General features: G+C 36.2%; 1 protein-coding gene across 1 annotated transcript in view; it reads right to left on the minus strand.

Moving 5' to 3' along the window:
* The window catches only part of SPRED1 (sprouty related EVH1 domain containing 1), a 77,619-nt gene that overhangs the window by 10,620 nt on the left and 48,652 nt on the right, over window positions 1-18,347 (minus strand). Inside the window, exons 2-4 of the mRNA XM_014070887.2 lie at window positions 15,851-16,025; window positions 7,031-7,199; window positions 5,854-5,903 (exon numbers count right to left, since the gene is read on the minus strand). Coding sequence (XP_013926362.2) covers window positions 5,854-5,903; window positions 7,031-7,199; window positions 15,851-16,025 — 394 coding nt within the window. The remainder of the gene's footprint in view (window positions 1-5,853; window positions 5,904-7,030; window positions 7,200-15,850; window positions 16,026-18,347) is intronic.

Raw genomic sequence — 18,347 nt, forward strand, 5'->3', positions numbered from 1 at the left:
ACTCCCTTATCCAGATGTTCAGAGAACAGGGCTGTCCCTCCTGCGAATATGCCTTTAGCAGCACCCCTTTACTATAGTTATAGAAAGACACTGTTTCCCAAGTTTTATAGATCACAAACTGAATTTACACAAATCCTCACATCTTTCTTCCCACAAACATGGATAGTGGGATTCATGAAGATGCAACCAAGTAGTTAAGGAGAATTTTTTTTTCTTTTAAGTTACGGCTCTTAATTTATAGGAAGCCTTACGAAAAGCTTCACTAAATCACCTCTATTTATTGCATAAAGAGATTAAAAATGCCAGATCAATCCCTCTACTTTTGACTGAATATCAGTTTAATCAAACTATATATTTAAAATGACTTCAGAGTAAAATCCTACACAGTATCCTTATACTGATGCACTTTTAAGAAATCACATGTTAAGGCTTTCAGATACCAGATTCAAATGGTAGAAAGCACTCTTCCAACGTTAAACCACTCAGCAGATTTTAGCGACATGTTTTTAAGTGGGTTTCAAGTGTCACATGTACGGCTGCTAGCTGCAGATGTTTGATGTAACAGAGAATGTAAAGAAACAAAGAAGAAATGCTTTTCTAGATTCTCCACTGAGAGAGGATCTGCTTTTAATTTTATTAGCCCTGAAAATCCTATCTATTGGAACATCATTTCTTTAGCAATGTACTCCTTTGGGAACTTCTGTTCTTGCAAGTGTGGCTTGCCAGAAGTAGTTTACAGAGGCCTTACAAAATCAGGAAACCTACATTTCTCTTGGCTTTGTGAACAGGAGGCAATTTTTACACCATGAAGATTGTTTGATTATTGTTTGAGGCAGGTTGAAAATCCAACAGGGATTATCAAAATAGTGTACAATTTACTATTTATCAACCCTACACTTTTTTTTCTTAATATCTTTTTCTAATTTAACCGTTTTATCCCTCAACAATATATGAGCATTCAGAATTGGGCTATCTGACAGTAATAATCACGTTTTAACTGTATTACTGGGATATTTTTAAATAGGTAGTCCTCGATTTACAACAATACATTTAGTGACCATTCAAAATTACAACAGCACTGAAAAATGTGACTTACGATTATTTTTTACACTTACGACTTTTGTGGCATCCCCATGGTCACATGATCAAAATTCAAATGCTTTGGCATGTGACTCATATTTATGAGTGTTGCAGTGTCCTGGAGTCATGTGATCACCATTTGCGATCTTCTGACAAGCAAAGTCAATGGCCAAGTCAGGTTCACTTAATAACTCTGTTACTAATGTAACAACTGCAGTTATTAACTTAACAACTGTGGCAAGAAAGGTCATAAAATGGGGCAAATTCACTTCACAAATGTCTCACTTAAAAACAGAAATTTTGGGCTCAATTGTGGTTATAAGTCAAGAACTACCTGTAATCAATCCAAAACTGATTTTGGTTTTCCAGATACACATTACATCAACAGCTCAGTCATTTTCTAATAAACTAAGATTCCTGGTTCTTTATTCAGTACTTTCAGCTGAATTCTCAGCCAAAAACAAAAATGTCTCTTATCATTCCAAGTTCATAGCCTTCTACTTGGCAGGATTTCATTTCATTCCATTTCTATTACTCCGGTTCCAGTTCTTCCTGTGCAACTTCCTGGTCCTTCTTCTGTACTCATAACAACTTCCAAATTAATGTTGTCTATTTCAAGACTCAGGCTTCCTTTCTAAAACAAATGCTTCAACATTATTAAATTAAAACCAGCTTGATCAATTACATTAGTGCTTCCTTCCAACTCAATGTTTCTTTTTAATACAATGCTTTATCAACACAATTGTAACTTAGTGACTGGAAGTATTCATACTGCTATGCAACATGCTCATTTTAAATATTATTTTCTTTTGTGGTTTTGTTCTTTGTACATTTTATATTACAATTCCAATTTCTTTGAGCAGTCTCTCAAAAGATTGCTGCATTATATTTCCTTTATATTTTAGTATCTGCATATGGTGACCAAAATATGTATATTTTATTTTAATACTGGTACAAGGTAATTGATTTTCAGATAACAGATAAGTCATGCTACACTATTCACACTACTTGACATACATACTCAAAGAAAAGACATAAGGGTACTCCGCTCTTCAAAATCGAGACAAGCAATTATATTTCCAAGTTTGCACTTCTCTTTATATATAAAACACAGTAGAAAAGAACTTTCTTAATCTCCGAAGGCTGCAGAAAGCATGAACAATAAAGGTATGATATCACTTAAATGGGTGGTCCAAAATATTTGGCACAACTTACACTTGAGATGTTACAAATTAAGCTTCAAAGAAGCCTACAGATTTCCCCCCTCATTTTCCCCACCACAAGGAAGTAATCACCCAATAATTTTGAGGCAATTAAGGTATGATTCTTGTCTTAACAGCTTCCCAGAGCTTTAAAATACATTCCCCCCCTGTTTTTTTAAAATACCTCCACCCCAGCCAGTGGGGGCAAATTATAACTATCAATATTTCATTCCTAAAATTCAGCAGAATATCTGGAAGGCACAAAATGGTTGTGACCTCTGGCTGCCTGCTCTTCAGCCAAGGCAATGAAAATTGCAGTCGTAAGTTATCTTACCAGGAAGTTAATGTGATTGCTTCTTTATAAAGGTTTGCCCTGCAAATACATGTGATCTATTGGTGAACTATGAACACACATACACCCACAATCACCCTTTAGTCCAATACTCTAATCCATATTCAGATGTCTGTTTTAGAACTAATGAGAAATCAATGAATTCACTAACCCTGAAAGCGTGGATTCAAGTGAAAACTGTGGAAAGGCAGATACTCAGCCCAAGACTTCTTTTCCTTTTCAAATAATTTGACCTCTATAGCTTTATTCCTCTAGGACTGATTGGCAATCAAACCAGTCAGTCCTAGAGGAGATCAACCCTGACTGCTCTTTAGAAGGCCAGATCCTGAAGATGAAACTCAAATAGTTTGGACACCTAATGAGAAGGAAGGACTCACTGGAGAAAGCCTAATGATGGGAATTATTGGGGGCAAAAGAAGAAAGGGACGACAGAGAATGAGGTGGCTGGATGGATTCACCGAAGCAGTGGTATGAGCTTAAATGGACTCCTGAAGATGGTAGAGGACAGAAAGGCCTGGAGGAGCATTGTCCATTGGGTTGCAATGGGTCGGACACAACTTCACAACTAACAACAACAAATAGGTTATATTTGATGAACTGTAAAATCATTCATGTTGGGCAGACTACTTTGAAAACCTTGATTTAAAACGCTTGTTCACTTGCCTGAAACATGTATTTTCTTTCCAGATATCACCACTAAGAAAGTTTCAAATTTGGAAATAAGCTTCAATTTGTTACCAAGCTTGCTATGAAAATTTGTTCTAAGTTACTGGCTTTGTCTTTGTTCTAATAACTCTGCCAATTTTTTGCTTATTTAACATTAGTTGTTTGTTGCTTTTTGGAAGAAGGTACTTTTGTCAAAGATTCATTATTTGAGTTTTTTTTTCTCTTGATACCATATATGCAAACAGGAAAACAGATAAAAAGTTCAGGATATTTATTAAAAGAAAATTTTGATTTCCTTTGTTGTGTGTAGGTGTGTGTGTGTTTTTTTATTTTTGCCTTGTGACTTATATACTGTGTTCCAAACCAGAATGACTAGTTTGGGTAAGGAAATGTTGTATCTGTAGCTAAACAAGGAAAACTCTCTTGACACAAGTCAGGCTCCATGCCTTACCAATTTATTCTAAAAAATGGAGAAACAAGCACTGGTAAGCACTAGTATCGTTTTACTTAGAAGATTTGTAGAGATGCCATACTACCCTGAACGCGCCCGATCCTATCTGATTTCAGAAGCTAAGCAGGATCAGGACTGGTTAGTACTTGGATAGGAGACCGCCTGAGAATACCAGGTGCTGTACTAGGCAGGAAATTGGACTAGAAGACCACCAAGGTACCTTCCAATTCTGTTATTCTATTCTGCTCTACTAGATGATTAGTTGTTAATTATGGGGTTCAGCCAATAATGCAAATGGAAGAATGTTACAGATATTCCACATTCACTTTTTGAATAGTAAAAATGGTGGCTGTGAGTAGCCAGGTTTTGAAGGATGCCTACCTGTTTAGAAAAAAAAACATGCAAACATTCGTGGATGTATTAACATGCTAGAAATTTTAAAAAGGATGGCAGAAGCAATTCTCTGTGGATATATGCAACTTGCTTTCAAAAACACAAACATGTTGCAAGGTTCATTTGCTTATTGAGGAAAGAAAGCAGTACCAAAAACAAAGAGAGCTACAGGCGATCCACAGCGGTTCAGGATCTTGGGAGAAATCTTGCATTGCCCAGAGTAGTAAGGACATAAAGAGATCCCCTGGCAAATTATGCTCAATTATCATACTAGTGTACACTTGGTTCATACAATAAGAGTAGCAAGAAGAGACAGCCCTTTTGTGGAAGCAGGTGTCAGCAGTAAATCTTATCGCTCCAAAAATGTTAAATGCTTTCTCAGGAATTGGTTTGCTCAACAGAAGGCTACACAGACATAACTCAGCTGGATTATTTTCTTTACAGAAGGAAACAATGAAGTTGTATACACAAAGATTTGCCCACTGCAGTCTTCATATGGGTCACTGCCCCAGGGTTTAAATTATAGATCTTTTCCAACCCATGTTTCACAGTCAGATTCTCTCGATGGTGTTTGGAAGGATGGTTGTTTTCCTTAATGAAATCCATAAACTTTATTCCTGTACATCCCTAATTTTTAATCAAATTCTGGCAAGTTTAAAAAGCAAGAGTTTCATATTGCTTTTGTTCTTAGATAATCCTGACTATTGGCAGAACCATCTCAGAATGAACCTGGGACATTAGTTAATGGTATACATGAAATAAAACAAAAACAAAAAACTTTTTCTGAATACAGGTAGTCCTCGACTTAACAACAGTTTATTTAGTGACTGTTCAAAGTTACAATGGCCCTGAAAAAAGGGACTTATGACCATTTTTCATACTTAGGATGGTTGCAGCATCCTTACGGTTAGGTGAATTACAGTCGGATGCTTGATGACTGGTTCATATTTATGACGATCATCTTTTGTGACCACCTGACAAGTAGAGTCAATGGGGAAGGCAGGTTTACTTAACATCTGTGTTACTAATTTAACAACTGCAGTGATTCACTTAACAAATGTGGCAAGAATAGTTGTAAAATAGGGGGAAAACTCACTTAACAAATTTATCACTTAGCAACATAAATTCTGGGCTCAATTGTGGTCATAGGTTGAGGACTACCTGCATTCGAAACAAGTGCACTAGGAAGTTTAGACTGAACCAAGCCCAGCTTTTACAATGTTGTTTTTGTAAATTCCTGACTGACAGCAATCCGCTCTGATAGGAGGGCACCAAGCAGACATTTTTGAAGAAAAAAAACACTGCTGCTTTGGGGCCAAACCTTAATTCTGAAAACACAATATCTGACAATCTTGCCTTGTTAAATCCTGTATTCCTCCCACATCCATAACCATATGTTGCTACTATCCCAGTTTCAGCATCTTTTTCTGTCAATGAATCATTTCTTTTCAGGGATTAGAAAAGTTAATAATTAGCTTGTAGAGCCTGTCACTCGTGTGTCTGCAAAACCATGCTGATTCATTAACAGCTTTCCTTGGGACAGGTAATAGTTGTACAGTCCCAGAGATGTCCACCAGCCTTGTCTCAAGGCAAGACTCTCCCAAAACTAGCTATCGACAGATAAAAATGAATACAAGCATGTCTTTTAGATTAAGACTTATTGTAATTTCAGCCAACACAATTAACATAATGAACTGGAAAACACTTACTGGAAAGCCATCTGCAGGCACTTCGATTTCATCATGTGAGGTCAAACAACCTATGGGCGAAAGGCACAAACATAAAATTTCAACTCACTTTTATTTGTTTTCCAGAGTTTCTCACTAAGCATAGCGCAACGATTTTATAAAGAACAATATTTATATCATCTTAATCAGTGGTGGGTTTCAAAAATTTTTCGAACCTACTCTGTGGGTGTGGCCTCCTTTGTGGGAGTGGCTTGCCGGCCATGCGACCTGGTGGGAGTGGCTTGCTGGCCATGTGTTCTCTCTCTCTCTCTCTCTCTTCCTTTTCTCTCTGTCCCTTTTTCCTTTTTTTTCTTTCATCTCTCACTTTTTCTTTCTTTTTTTATTTCTTTCTTTCTTCCTTTCTTTCTTTCTCTCTCTCTCTCTCTCTGTGTCTGTGTGTGTGTGAGTGGTGGGTTTCAAAAAACTTTGGAACCTCTTCTGTAGGTGTGGCCTGCTTTCCGGGTCCACTGGTGGAACCTCTTCTAACCGGTTCGGTAGATTTGACGAACCGGTTCTACTGAACTGGTGCGAACTGGTAGGAACCCACCTCTGATCTTAATACAGGATATAATAAAACACATTATGTGAGGAAACACTTTAGACAGTGGTGTATTTTGTTTCCATATCCCTTTCCTGCTAGAAAACAGGAATAGATCTATTTTAATACACTGATTTTGAATGGTGATTGCTCTGTTCCCAGATGTCCTGGTCTTTGAGGCCAATGGACAGTAAACACGTTAACAAAGTTTGAAACAAGGACCAAAGCACATCAGATGCCATGGTATGTTTACAAACTGGTTCGCATGCAGTGTATGGACATTGCTCCATTCTGTAGAAGGGGCCGGTGAGAACTAAGTATTTTTTGAAATAAAGTAAAGCTTTGATAACTACAGAAATTTGCAAAGGTTTCCCCCCCCCTCCCCCAAATAAGATCTGGACTTTATTATTGTTAAACATACTGTTCTTTTTTCCCCCTTCAAGACTTAAGGCAAGTTTTCTTTCTGCATATGTGCACATATATTTCAGTGATACATTTCGGCTTTCATTCTTTAAAACTGTCAGTAAGTGGGTTGGTGAGAGCAGATGAATGAACAACTAAAAAGAAAAAAAAAGGGAGGTGTAAGCTTTCCAAACAAAACAATGTCTGAATAATGCATACCTTGAGATATATCTTCAACAGCCCTACGAATTCCTCTATCGAATGCTCTTGCATCAGCGGGACTTTGAAATGTGAGGCCAAATTTTTTTTCATCAATCTTCCAGTGGTGAAAAGTTGGCGTAACCTTATTGTAAATAAGCTCCTTCTTTAACGTACATTCCAAAACCACCTGAAAATAAACCAAGTTAAAAGAAGAGGTTACTATACAGGACCTTTGTGTGTTTGTGTATTTAAACAATTTTTGTTCAAAAAAAATCAAAGCTTTTCACAGAAAACAAAAAGGGAAAAAACTCATAGCATAAAAGATTTTAATTAGTAACATATAGAATGTAAATTTAATCACAAAGCTCTAAAAGCTAGCCCTGAAAGCCTATCAGATTAACAACCTATTCTACATATCCCAAAATTTAATTAATGTGAAATCAAAAGCAGAAACAGAAACATTTACACAAAGAAAAAGGAAGCTTTATAAAGGGGAACCATCATCAAGATATCCTTGGTTTTTCGCCCCTTCCAGCAAGTTTGGCTATACCTGAACACAAGGGCAACAGTCTGTAAAGTGAACTGATTATGGACTATTCAGGTATGTAAGTAAACAAGTAAACAGGATTTGAAAATGACATCTTTCACAAGTAATACAATATTGGAATAGATTCCTTTATATGACCGTTTGATATTCCTGCTTTGCAAGCAGCATTGGTTGCCAGTTTGACTCAATAATATTATTTGTGTATTTATTTGTATACTGCTTTTATTTTTTTTAATTTTTTTAAGGGACACGGTGGCTTAGTGGCTAAGATGCTGAGCTTGTCGATCAGAAAGGTCAGCAGTTCAGCGGTTCGAATCCCTACCGCCGCGTAACGGAGTGAGCTCCCATTATTGTCCCAGCTTCTTCCAACCTAGCAGTTCGAAAGCATGTAAAAATGCAAGTAGAAAAATAGGGATCACCTTTGGTGGGAAGGTAAGAGTGTTCCATGTGCCTTGGTGTTTAGTCATGCCAGCCACATGACCATGGACAGTGCTGGCTCTTCGGCTTTGAAACGAAGATGAGCACCGCTCCCTAGAGTCAGGAACGACTAGCACATATGTGCGCTGGTACCTTTATCTTTATTATTTTTACAAATAACTTAAGACAGTGAACATCTCAAACATACCTTCCTCCTCTTATTTTCCCCACAACAACCCTGTCAGGTGGTTTGGGTAGAGAAAAAGAGAGAGGGAAGGAGGCTGGCCCAAAGTCAGCTGTCTTTCATGTCTCAGGTAGGACTAGAATTCAGAGTTTCCCTCTTTCTAGCCTAGTGCCCTAACCACTAGGCCAAACTGGTTCTAGGCAACTGATTAAGCTTGTTTTTTGTGGCACCTGCCTTTTGGAATGAAATTCCTAAATGATATGTGGGGGGCTCCCATCTGAATGGTGTCCTGCAGATCCTTAAAGACCTGGTTCCTCTCCTAGACTTTTGGCTAAGGTGGTTTGAAGCCATTGCTAGGGATATTATATGTTTTATGTATTGATTGGATCTGCCATGTGTTTACTTTTATGTAGTTTGTTATTGCTACATTGTCTTGTACTGTGAGGCACCCAGATTCAGTCTGGAGTTGGGTGGTGTCTAAACCGAATGAACGAACGAACCTATCTTCCACAAACATTCTTCCCAGCTGTCCAAACCTAATTTGGATGCGACTAGGATATCAGTAACTAAGACCAACTATATTACAGCGGTTAAGAACCAGGATCAGAAAGAACCAGATTGTAGTCTACTCTTAGCAACTAAAGTCTACTTGATGACTTTCGGCTGGTAATTGTGGAAACATAGGAGAAGGGAAAGCTATCTATGTCACCTTGAGCTCCTGAATTAAATTCAGAGTGGAAATAAAAGTAGTCCTCATCTTATGACTACATCTGGGACCAGAATCTTGATCGTGGAGAGAAGCAATAGTTAAACAAAATGCCACATGACTACTTTGTTCAAAAACCACAACCCTCAGCACTCCCAATTGTGTGCATTAAGTGAATCCCAAGTCATTAAGTGGCAGAATGAAAGCTGCCAGCAGAAGGATTTCAGCTCGATCTTCTGGTAGGCAGCTCTTTGAGAATGGAAAGACTGTTGCAGAGGTTCAGACCATTATAATTTCAGACTGCTGTTAAATGAATGATTGTAAGTTAAGGACTATCTGTAAGCACAAATAACTCTAAATACATATCCAGTTAGCCTTCATTGCAAGCAAACCCTTGATTTGATAGGGCTTTGCTTTCCAATATCTCTGTTAATGTTCTTCATGCTGTATATTAAAAGGTTTTTCCCCTAAGAAATTAATTTCAGAAAAAAATCAGCGAATGTATTCTATTCATTTAAACAAACCCAGGTTTTTACTTTTTTCTATCTATGCAAACACAATGGAGTTTCTTTATTATGGACCTGCTATGTGATGTAGTTGCTTTAAGTTGTAGACAGATGTTATATTTATGCCCTTGCACACCGTAGACACCATTTCAGAATCAAATCCAAACCATTTCGCAGCCATACTCAATTTCCATCAACTGCTTTTGTTTCACACTGTTCTGTTCCCAAGCTGCTTTTCTTTCCAGAGTGCTGTTAGGTCCTCTTCGATTTTAGACTAAAACCCCTCCCTCAATATATGTAGAAAGCATCCAGGATGAGCAATTACAGAAAAAAAATGTAATGGTTTTTAACAACAACCCTGATTAATCTATCCAAGTTTTAGTGTCATTCATTGATCTCCTATCTTTCAAGGAGGAATGCAAAGATTTTTGTCCCCTGTGACATAGGTTAAGGATAAGAAAAACTGGGCCCAGGGTTACCTGTTCAGTTTAATATTTTCAATCTTTTTTGTCTCCCTTTTTCCTTGCTAAAAATAATCATGCTAAATTTCCATAGTCATTGCACACTAAATTATGGAAGAAGTGTGATACCAAGCAATGACATTTAAAAATTGTTTCTCTGCTTCTCAAATTCCTATTCTAGAAGACCTAAATGGTACAAGTTTCAAAAGCTTTTTTCATTGTCTGAATATGCTAATCTGCATTGATTAAACAACGGCAACAGAAAATAAGATATGCAACAGGCAACAAACTGACTCGTTATAAAATTGGAAAGCAAAGTAAGCATCACTTTAAAAGCAATAGCATTTGACAATCTAAAATACTGAAACCTGCGTGCCTACTTAATGCTTCATATAAAAGGAACTATCCGGCAATGTTTACATAGCTTAAAACAGCAGCAGACCTGTCCAGGTTAGAGTAGAAGGTAATTGTTCAAACTAGACTGGCTGGAGCCAGATCTCAGAAGGGAAGTATAATGAAGGAGGAAGTGTGCAATTATGTCAAGGGTGCTTTGTGAAGAAAGAGTGAAAAAAAAACTGCTTTACATTCCAACAGATGTCTAAACAAGCTGGGTAAACAAGTCCAGAAATAGTCTCTGTCATTCCAAAGTGAAACTCATTTCCTCAGTGCTATCGCTTTTCAAGATACCGGGCAGATTGTTCGTCAAAAACATGTCAAGCAAGTATTCTCATTCATGAAAGTACATCTAGTATTTTGTCACAAGTACTCTCGAATAAAACAAAATAAATCAAAATATTTTACTTGCATAATCTTGTGCTTTCTAGATGCAGTGAGCTCACACCACAAAACTCTCCTCCCCTACTTAAATTCCAATGCATTGCTTTTCTGAACTAGACCTCTGTCTTGCTACCCCACCCAAACAGTCAGAGAGACAGTCAGTATACATCAAAGCACTTCCTAATTTATGTTTAGTGGGATGCGGTGGCTCAGTGACTAAGACGCTGAGCTTGTCGATCAGAAAGGTCTGCAGTTCAGCGGTTCAAATCCCTAGCGCTGCGTAAGAGAGTGAGCTCCTGTTACTTGTCCTAGCTTCTTCCAACCTAGCAGTTTGAAAACATGTAAAAATGCAAGCAGAAAAATAGGAACCATCTTTGGTGGGAAGTTAACAGCATTCCGTGTGCCTTCGGCATTTAGTCATGCCGGCCACATAACCACGGAGAGGTATTCGGACAGCGCTGGCTCTTTGGCTTTCAAACAGAGATGAGCACCATCCCCTAGAGTTGGGAATGACTAGCACATGTGCGAGGGGAACCTTTACCTTTTAATGTATGTTTGTTTCAAGTTAAGTTCTATTCTTCATTTCAGGAGTGCATTACAGCAAGAAAATGTTTAATAATGTCATTAATGCTAAGCAGGTTTTAAAGGTTCAAAAATCAAGTGATGTACAATCCTTCTCTGTTGTCTTCCTTTTAAATGCATTCCACTTTATTACCAGAGGTTTAAACTCATGGTTTTAAGCATCTTGAATTAAACTCCTGAACCGAGTGAACAGGATGGCCAGGAATTCTGAGATGGGGAGTTCAATGTATCTGGTGGTCTGGAAGAGACTGAGTCAACCAGTCAAAAAGGCTTTTCAGGGCTGAAGAGTAGAAGTAGGATAAAAGAAAAGTATGGAAACCGGTCCATCCACACTGAACGACAGGACAACTCCTAGAAAAACCAAAGGCAGGGCTACCTGATGAGTTTTTAAGTCTGACCTATAATTAGTGGTTTATGACAGCTTCCCCCCAACCAAACAAATCAGCTGGCTCTGGATGTCAGTGCTAATCATATACACGTGTGTGTATACACACACACACAGGAACACATTGCAAAAGGAACAGCAGCAATGACAAGATAGTGGTTTACTGGCAAGCAAGACTTTTTGCCAGCTAAATCTTAATTACTGTTTCAATAGCAGTTTTTACAAAAAAAATTCTCATAATAAGTGCACTGTTGATATATTACACTGAAAGAAACAAAGTTGTACTTATTAAAAATTGTGAGAAATCATAAAAAGTAAATTCTAGCTGCTCAGAACCTTTGAGTCTATGCCAAACATATACATGGCAATATATTTTCAGAGAGGAGAATGATTATTGTTGCGGTCTTGTTCTCCATTTGTACATCTTCAATAATGGATAAAGACACACCTTACATAGAAGTACCATAGATAGTGGCTTTCCAATTATATCACTTTTTCCTTCCTCCACAACTAGCCAACAGTGACGATATCATTTGGTGAACAGCAAATGTCCATTGTTTTCCTGAACTGTATGCTCAACTCTAATTACAGAAGAAGTAACAAACAGCTGCTCCTCCTTGCTGAAAGCAAGCAAACTGCTTCACCAAATCTTCCCTTCCTTCATTCTCCTATGGTTTGATCTCTGGTAGTAGCTTCTCTTCTTTGCTTTCTTTGCTTTTTCTGACAAAATAGTTGAAATCCAGATTTCCTTGTTTCTTCAGGTAATAAAAGAGTCCATAAAAGATGGCAGCAGCAATGCCATTTGTTGACTATATTGGAACAACAGTACTAAAAGCATTGCTCAGTTGGAAAGCAAGGGGTACAATGTGGGAAAATTTAAAACAGAAGATGAAAAGGAGCATAATAAGCAAAATCATACGTTTCAAGGATATATGTGTGCGTTCGTGGGAATCACACTATAATATAGAACTGGACAATACATTGAAACTCCTTCTCTCATCCATACTAAATACTCTCATTTTTCATGATTTACCTTATTCTGAGCAATTATTTCAATATTCCCACGCTAAGCTTTATCAACATTATTTATCTCAAATAATTTGCTTCAGGTTCTAAAATGACACATTGAAGGTATTCAAATGTAAATTCTTATCCAGTGCACTACTCCTTTTTGCTGCTGGAAACATTATGCAAAACTGTAAAGGGCAAGCAGGGAACAGATGTCTTACAACATAAGAAACCCTAACTAACCTTTGGATTGATAGTTGTTACAAAGGGGCAGAAAAGTAGGCATCAAAAAAAGGACCCAGATCTAGTTTGCAACCCCACTCTATATCAATGGCTTGATATCCTTACAAACCAACCTTGCTTCACTGTATCTACAGACCACTTCATACCTGCATGATTTTAAGAATCAGCAGACATTTAAATAGCAAATAGGATATTTAACACTAATGATTATGACTAAATCTTTATACATTCAAAGACTATATTATTTAGCAGCTGCTCTACTGAGAGTATGAATAAAGCAGACAATTTCACAAGCTCTACATTTAATTTAAATGGCAAAACAGGCACTCGGGGGCAGATATTACATGGATTACTACGTGCCAGGCTCATGGTTTACCAGTTATGTGGGAGCTGCCTTTTTCTGGGTGCCTCTTGTATAGCTAAAGGTAACATTTAAAGAAAGTAATCCATCCAGGGAGTTTCCAAATGCCAATCCCCCAGTCTTGCTCCCTGCCCTTCTGGATGAGTTGTAACCCTAATCTTATGTAAATGTAACTTTCATCAAGCTGCTATGTTTAAAGAGCTCTTTATTTATCAGCAAATCAGTGAATAGTTATATCCAGCTGTACCTATAAGCATGATTATGTGTAAGAAATGGATATTATATTAATGAAGAATTCTATACCAAACAGGCAACTAATAACTCATTTAGTTTTCTGATTTCTTGTAATTTATCCTTTCATTTTTCTGGCACAAATTATTTCACTGAAAAAAAAAGATTTTTGTTGGTTGCAATCTTTTTCACAATCTACATTCTTAAGAGTGACATTATCTCAACTTTTAAAATCTCAATGCTGATAGCAATACACACTGTAGATATAAATACAGTATTTTTATTAATTTTTACAGTATTACGTTTTTTTTCTTTTTGCATACCTATTTTCCATTTTGATGCTTTCTAATAAAACAATCTAATACATCCACAACTTTATATGCTAATATATCGAGTGTGGCAGTACACATCATCTACCTCCTAATTGTGAGTTGACAGTAACAGTAACTTATGAGCTAATTTTTATATTGTAGAGTTGAATAATAGTATGAGCATGATTGTGATATATCTGCTAGTTCTCCTATGATCTGCTAAATTACAAAATAATTTGGAATCAAACTAAAGTGAGATGGAAGATTCTATATGGGAATGACAGTGCTATGAGAAAAATAGAATTTAAAAGATCACGATTAATATTGTCAATGTCTAAGAAAAAGATAATGAAATCAATGGTCCAGGATGAGTTAAATTTGTGAAGTATAGTGAAACTTTATTATTTATTTAACTAATTTATACAACTGCCAGAGTGACACTGAGCAGGTAACAGGATATTATTTTAGAAAAGAAAAACGTATATGCAGTGAAGATTTTTGCTTTTCACCAAGTAATTGAGAAATGAATAAAAGCAAAAAATATACATTTATTGATTTAAAGAAAGTATATAATGAAGCTTATTAATGTATTTCAGAACATTTGTGCAAATATGGAATTTAATGTTGGTTACTGCATGTAATAAGAGTGATATATGATGGAAGTTAAACATGCGAGGAAATAAGGAAATGATTCAACACAGAGAAAGCAAGGATGTGCAATATACCTTTGGTTGTTAATGCATTTATTGATAAACATATATGGAATGCTTGCAATAATTCGAGAAATGTATTAGTCAAGGACATGAAAATGGCTGCAAATGATGCACTACTCTTGACTAGGAACCCAAATGATTGCAGTGATATTAGATACAGAATACTGTATGAATGAGGATAATGGATCTCAAACAACAACAAAAAAAGAAAAAAATAGAAAAAAATCTATACAAGGGTAGAATGTTTTCTAAAGATGGAAAAATATATTATTCTGTTAAATTCCAGTAAAAAGCAATGTACTGTAAGGAATCTGTATTTACAGGAAGCAATTAAAATATGTGTGTAGGTGCACTATTCTGACCATTGTGTTCCATGGAAATGAGGGCTGGATATGTCAGGAGGAACAACACAGTGAATTGAAATGGAATTTACCTTATGAACTGAAAAAGGATATGTATGGCAAAATAAAGAGATACGGTCAGGAATGATTATGATTTGAATGAATGTAGACTAAATACAAAAGTAACTAGTATGAAAGAAGGACATTGAGATATTTTGGTTAAAAAGAGAGCATGAAGTACATTACAAAGTCAATCTGTGAAGGAAAGATAAAGAGAAAAAGAAACAGATTCTCAAAAAGAGACGTGAAATTTAAACGGCTAAAGGCAATGTATGAATTGGTGCATGAAGCAGAAACAGAAAAAGTGTTTAGAAGCATAGTGAATAATGTAATGTGCACTGGATTTAATTAGATTTTATCTTATATTAGTCTGCTTCCAATTTATTTGCTTACTATTTCTTACACTTTTTCTATGGTTTGTATAATGATCCTTATCCTGAAATGGATTCGTGTAAAACAGTGTTTTTCAAACTTGGCAACTTTAAAATGTATGGACCTCAACTCCCAGAATTCCCTAGCCAACATGGGAGACCAGTACCAACAATACATTTCTTTCAAATTTTGCAATCTTATGATGTATTTTATACATTTATTGTGATAATAATTACATTTCTTTCAAATTTTGCAATCTTATGATGTATTTTATACATTTATTGTGATAATTATTACAAATCACTTTAAACCATTTTTAGGTTATCTCCAATGCAAGAAACAGGAATATTTTAATGGATTTTTCAATCAACCACTTTTAATGCAATCAACAGTACTTTCCAAATGATCAGAAAATGTTATGAACTTTGAAATTTAAAACCACTTACTAAAATGTGTTTAGGTGTGTATATAAACATGCACACATATGCCTATGTGGGTGCACATCTGCATCCAACAAAGAGAAAAGAGTAGGGGAACAAACACACACGTATAAACAATACGGTGCTGCAAACTGTTTCTTATGGAGTTACTTCCCTTTAATTAATATAGCAAAAGAGACATAATTATTTTTACCGTTTTATCCCTGAGACGTTCCCCATGTATAAGAAAATCAGCACAGCCACTTTCTTCTTGGTGAATGACTTTGAAAATGGTGACGTAGCTTAGTCCACCCCCTGCAAGTGGTAACCATCCACCACTTGAGTCATCACGGGTCATCACCACAGCTCGCACACGGGCATAACTATTACTGAAACAGATTAAGGATAAAAAAAATTACGTTTTCTATGTTGGGAATGAATATGATTAAATTAAATCATTGCATAGCCACATTAAATTATTCAAACCATCTAGTCAATCATACAGTTTTCAAAAAATATTTCATATCCCATGATTGTCAGCAGCATTGGGAACATCTTTGGTAATCTGAACTGAATACTGAAGAGTGGTGGTGGCACAGTGGTTAGAATGCAGTATTGCAGGCTAATTCTGCCGACTGCCAGCAGTTCGATCATGACCTGCTCATGGTTGACTCAGTCTTCCAAGATTGGTAAAATGAGGGCCCAGATTGTTGGGGGCAATATGTTGATTCTTTAAACCGCTTTGAGAGGGCTATAAAGCACTATGAAGTGGTATGTAAGTCTAAATGCTATTGCTATTGATTACTGTTACCGTTATTGATTACTATTCTTCAAGGCACCTGAGGGTAGAACAAGAAGCAATGGGTGGAAATAATCAAGGAGAGAAGCAACTTAGAACTGAGGAGAAATTTCCTGACAGTTAGAACAATTAATCAGTGGAACAGCTTGCATCCAGAAGTTGTGAATGCCCCAACACTGGAAGTCTTTAAGAAGATGTTGGATAGCCATTTGTCTGAAACAGTATAGGGGGGTAGACTAGAAGACCTCCAAGGTCCCTTCCAACTCTGCTATTGTATGGTATTACTGTATACAGTTTACTTGAACATAGTTGGGGAGATGAGGCAAATTTTGTAATGATGTTATCAGCAAAAGTTCAGCTAGTTGGATCATCAAAGAGAATGAATTACTGTGGCCTAGTCTTAATGCTTTTGGTAGAGATTTCCAATGTTTCTTATATGAAAATGGATCCAAGATAGACACTTTATTGCACAAGCAAGGTCAAAACACTATAACAAATCTTCTCTTCCCAAATTTACTAGACCACATTGGCTGTGATAATCTTGCATCAGCATGTGTAGCATGGCAGTATTGGTCAGGGCTGGTAACCAGGGCAACACATTATTTGATGCAGTTCTGTTTATATTCAGCAGTACATTCTCTAATTTGGTGAGAAGGGAAAGACACAGTTTGGATCATAATAACTTGCCACAAGAAAGCATGAACTAAGTAGGAGATAATCACAATATTTGCTCACTTGCTTCCTGTAAAAAGTCACTTAACTGCCAGTAAATGCAAACTTAATTTTACCATCACTGACTTTTTGGGATACAACAATGGAAGGTCAGCATCCAGTAAAAATTAAACAGTAACAGGACTAAGGTTGTATCCATCCTTTTATACCCCAATATTTTAAGTTGAAGCTTTTGGAGAAGAAGTTAAAAGATTGTGAAAGGGACATTTAGGCCACCTCAATGTAATCTAATTATAAAGTACAGGGCCTGAAGGGCAGGTTTTAAATTTACTGTTCTGTTGTTTATCAGATGGGGAAAAACTTTTAAAAATTGATTGATACAGATATTTTTTTAAAAAGTTAATATGTTTTTAACTAGTCTTTGGTACTAAAATGCAAAAAGCACAGGCAAAGGACCACATTTATTATATTTCAAAATGGAAGGCACAAGTACACAAAAGCATACCATTTTAATGAAGAATAATCTGAAATTAACTCTATTCTCCTTTACTGTATTTGTACCAAACAGATTTATCTTTTCTTCAAGAACTTTGCTACATTGTTACTTTGGATGCAATATGGTAAAAATAATCCAATGTGGTAAACAAATTAGAACAACAAATACTTTACTATCAATAATACAACCAGAATCCAATTATTACCCACTCAAACATACTGGAAAGGCCACATATAGTGTTCATTAGTATTTTTAGTAAATGGATAGATTGGATTTAGCCAAGAACTTCTACACAATTCTCATAACTAAAGTCAGTGGGAAAGTCAGCAGGAAGTTGCAAATTCATTAGAGGAACATATTCAAGATTACTTTAATAGAAAAAGACACTCAAATTTTACTTATCAGCAATTTCAAGTACTGTATACTGGCATTCTATTGCCTGAAAAACATTATGTTTCAGAACTTTTTTCAATGGATCCCAAAGCTTTTGTTTTTATTTACAATCCAAATTATGAAAAGCAATGCCATTTATACTGTAAATGTGTAAAAGCTCACCCACTCTTTGTATTGAAAAAAGCAAAAAAGTATATGGATAACTCTGCTTAATGTAAATAAATTTATGTTCTATCTGTCATCACTTCATTTCACCACGATCTCTCGGGATGTGACAAGGAATTCTGAAATGTTTAATAACAGGTAATGTTATTCTGCACAATCAGAGATCTATCTATAGATCTATTAAGT

Source organism: Thamnophis sirtalis, unplaced genomic scaffold (genome assembly GCF_051295495.1).
Source record: "Thamnophis sirtalis isolate CommonGarterSnake01/CBP01778 unplaced genomic scaffold, rThaSir2_p1.2 scaffold_1, whole genome shotgun sequence".
NCBI lineage: Eukaryota > Metazoa > Chordata > Lepidosauria > Squamata > Natricidae > Thamnophis > Thamnophis sirtalis.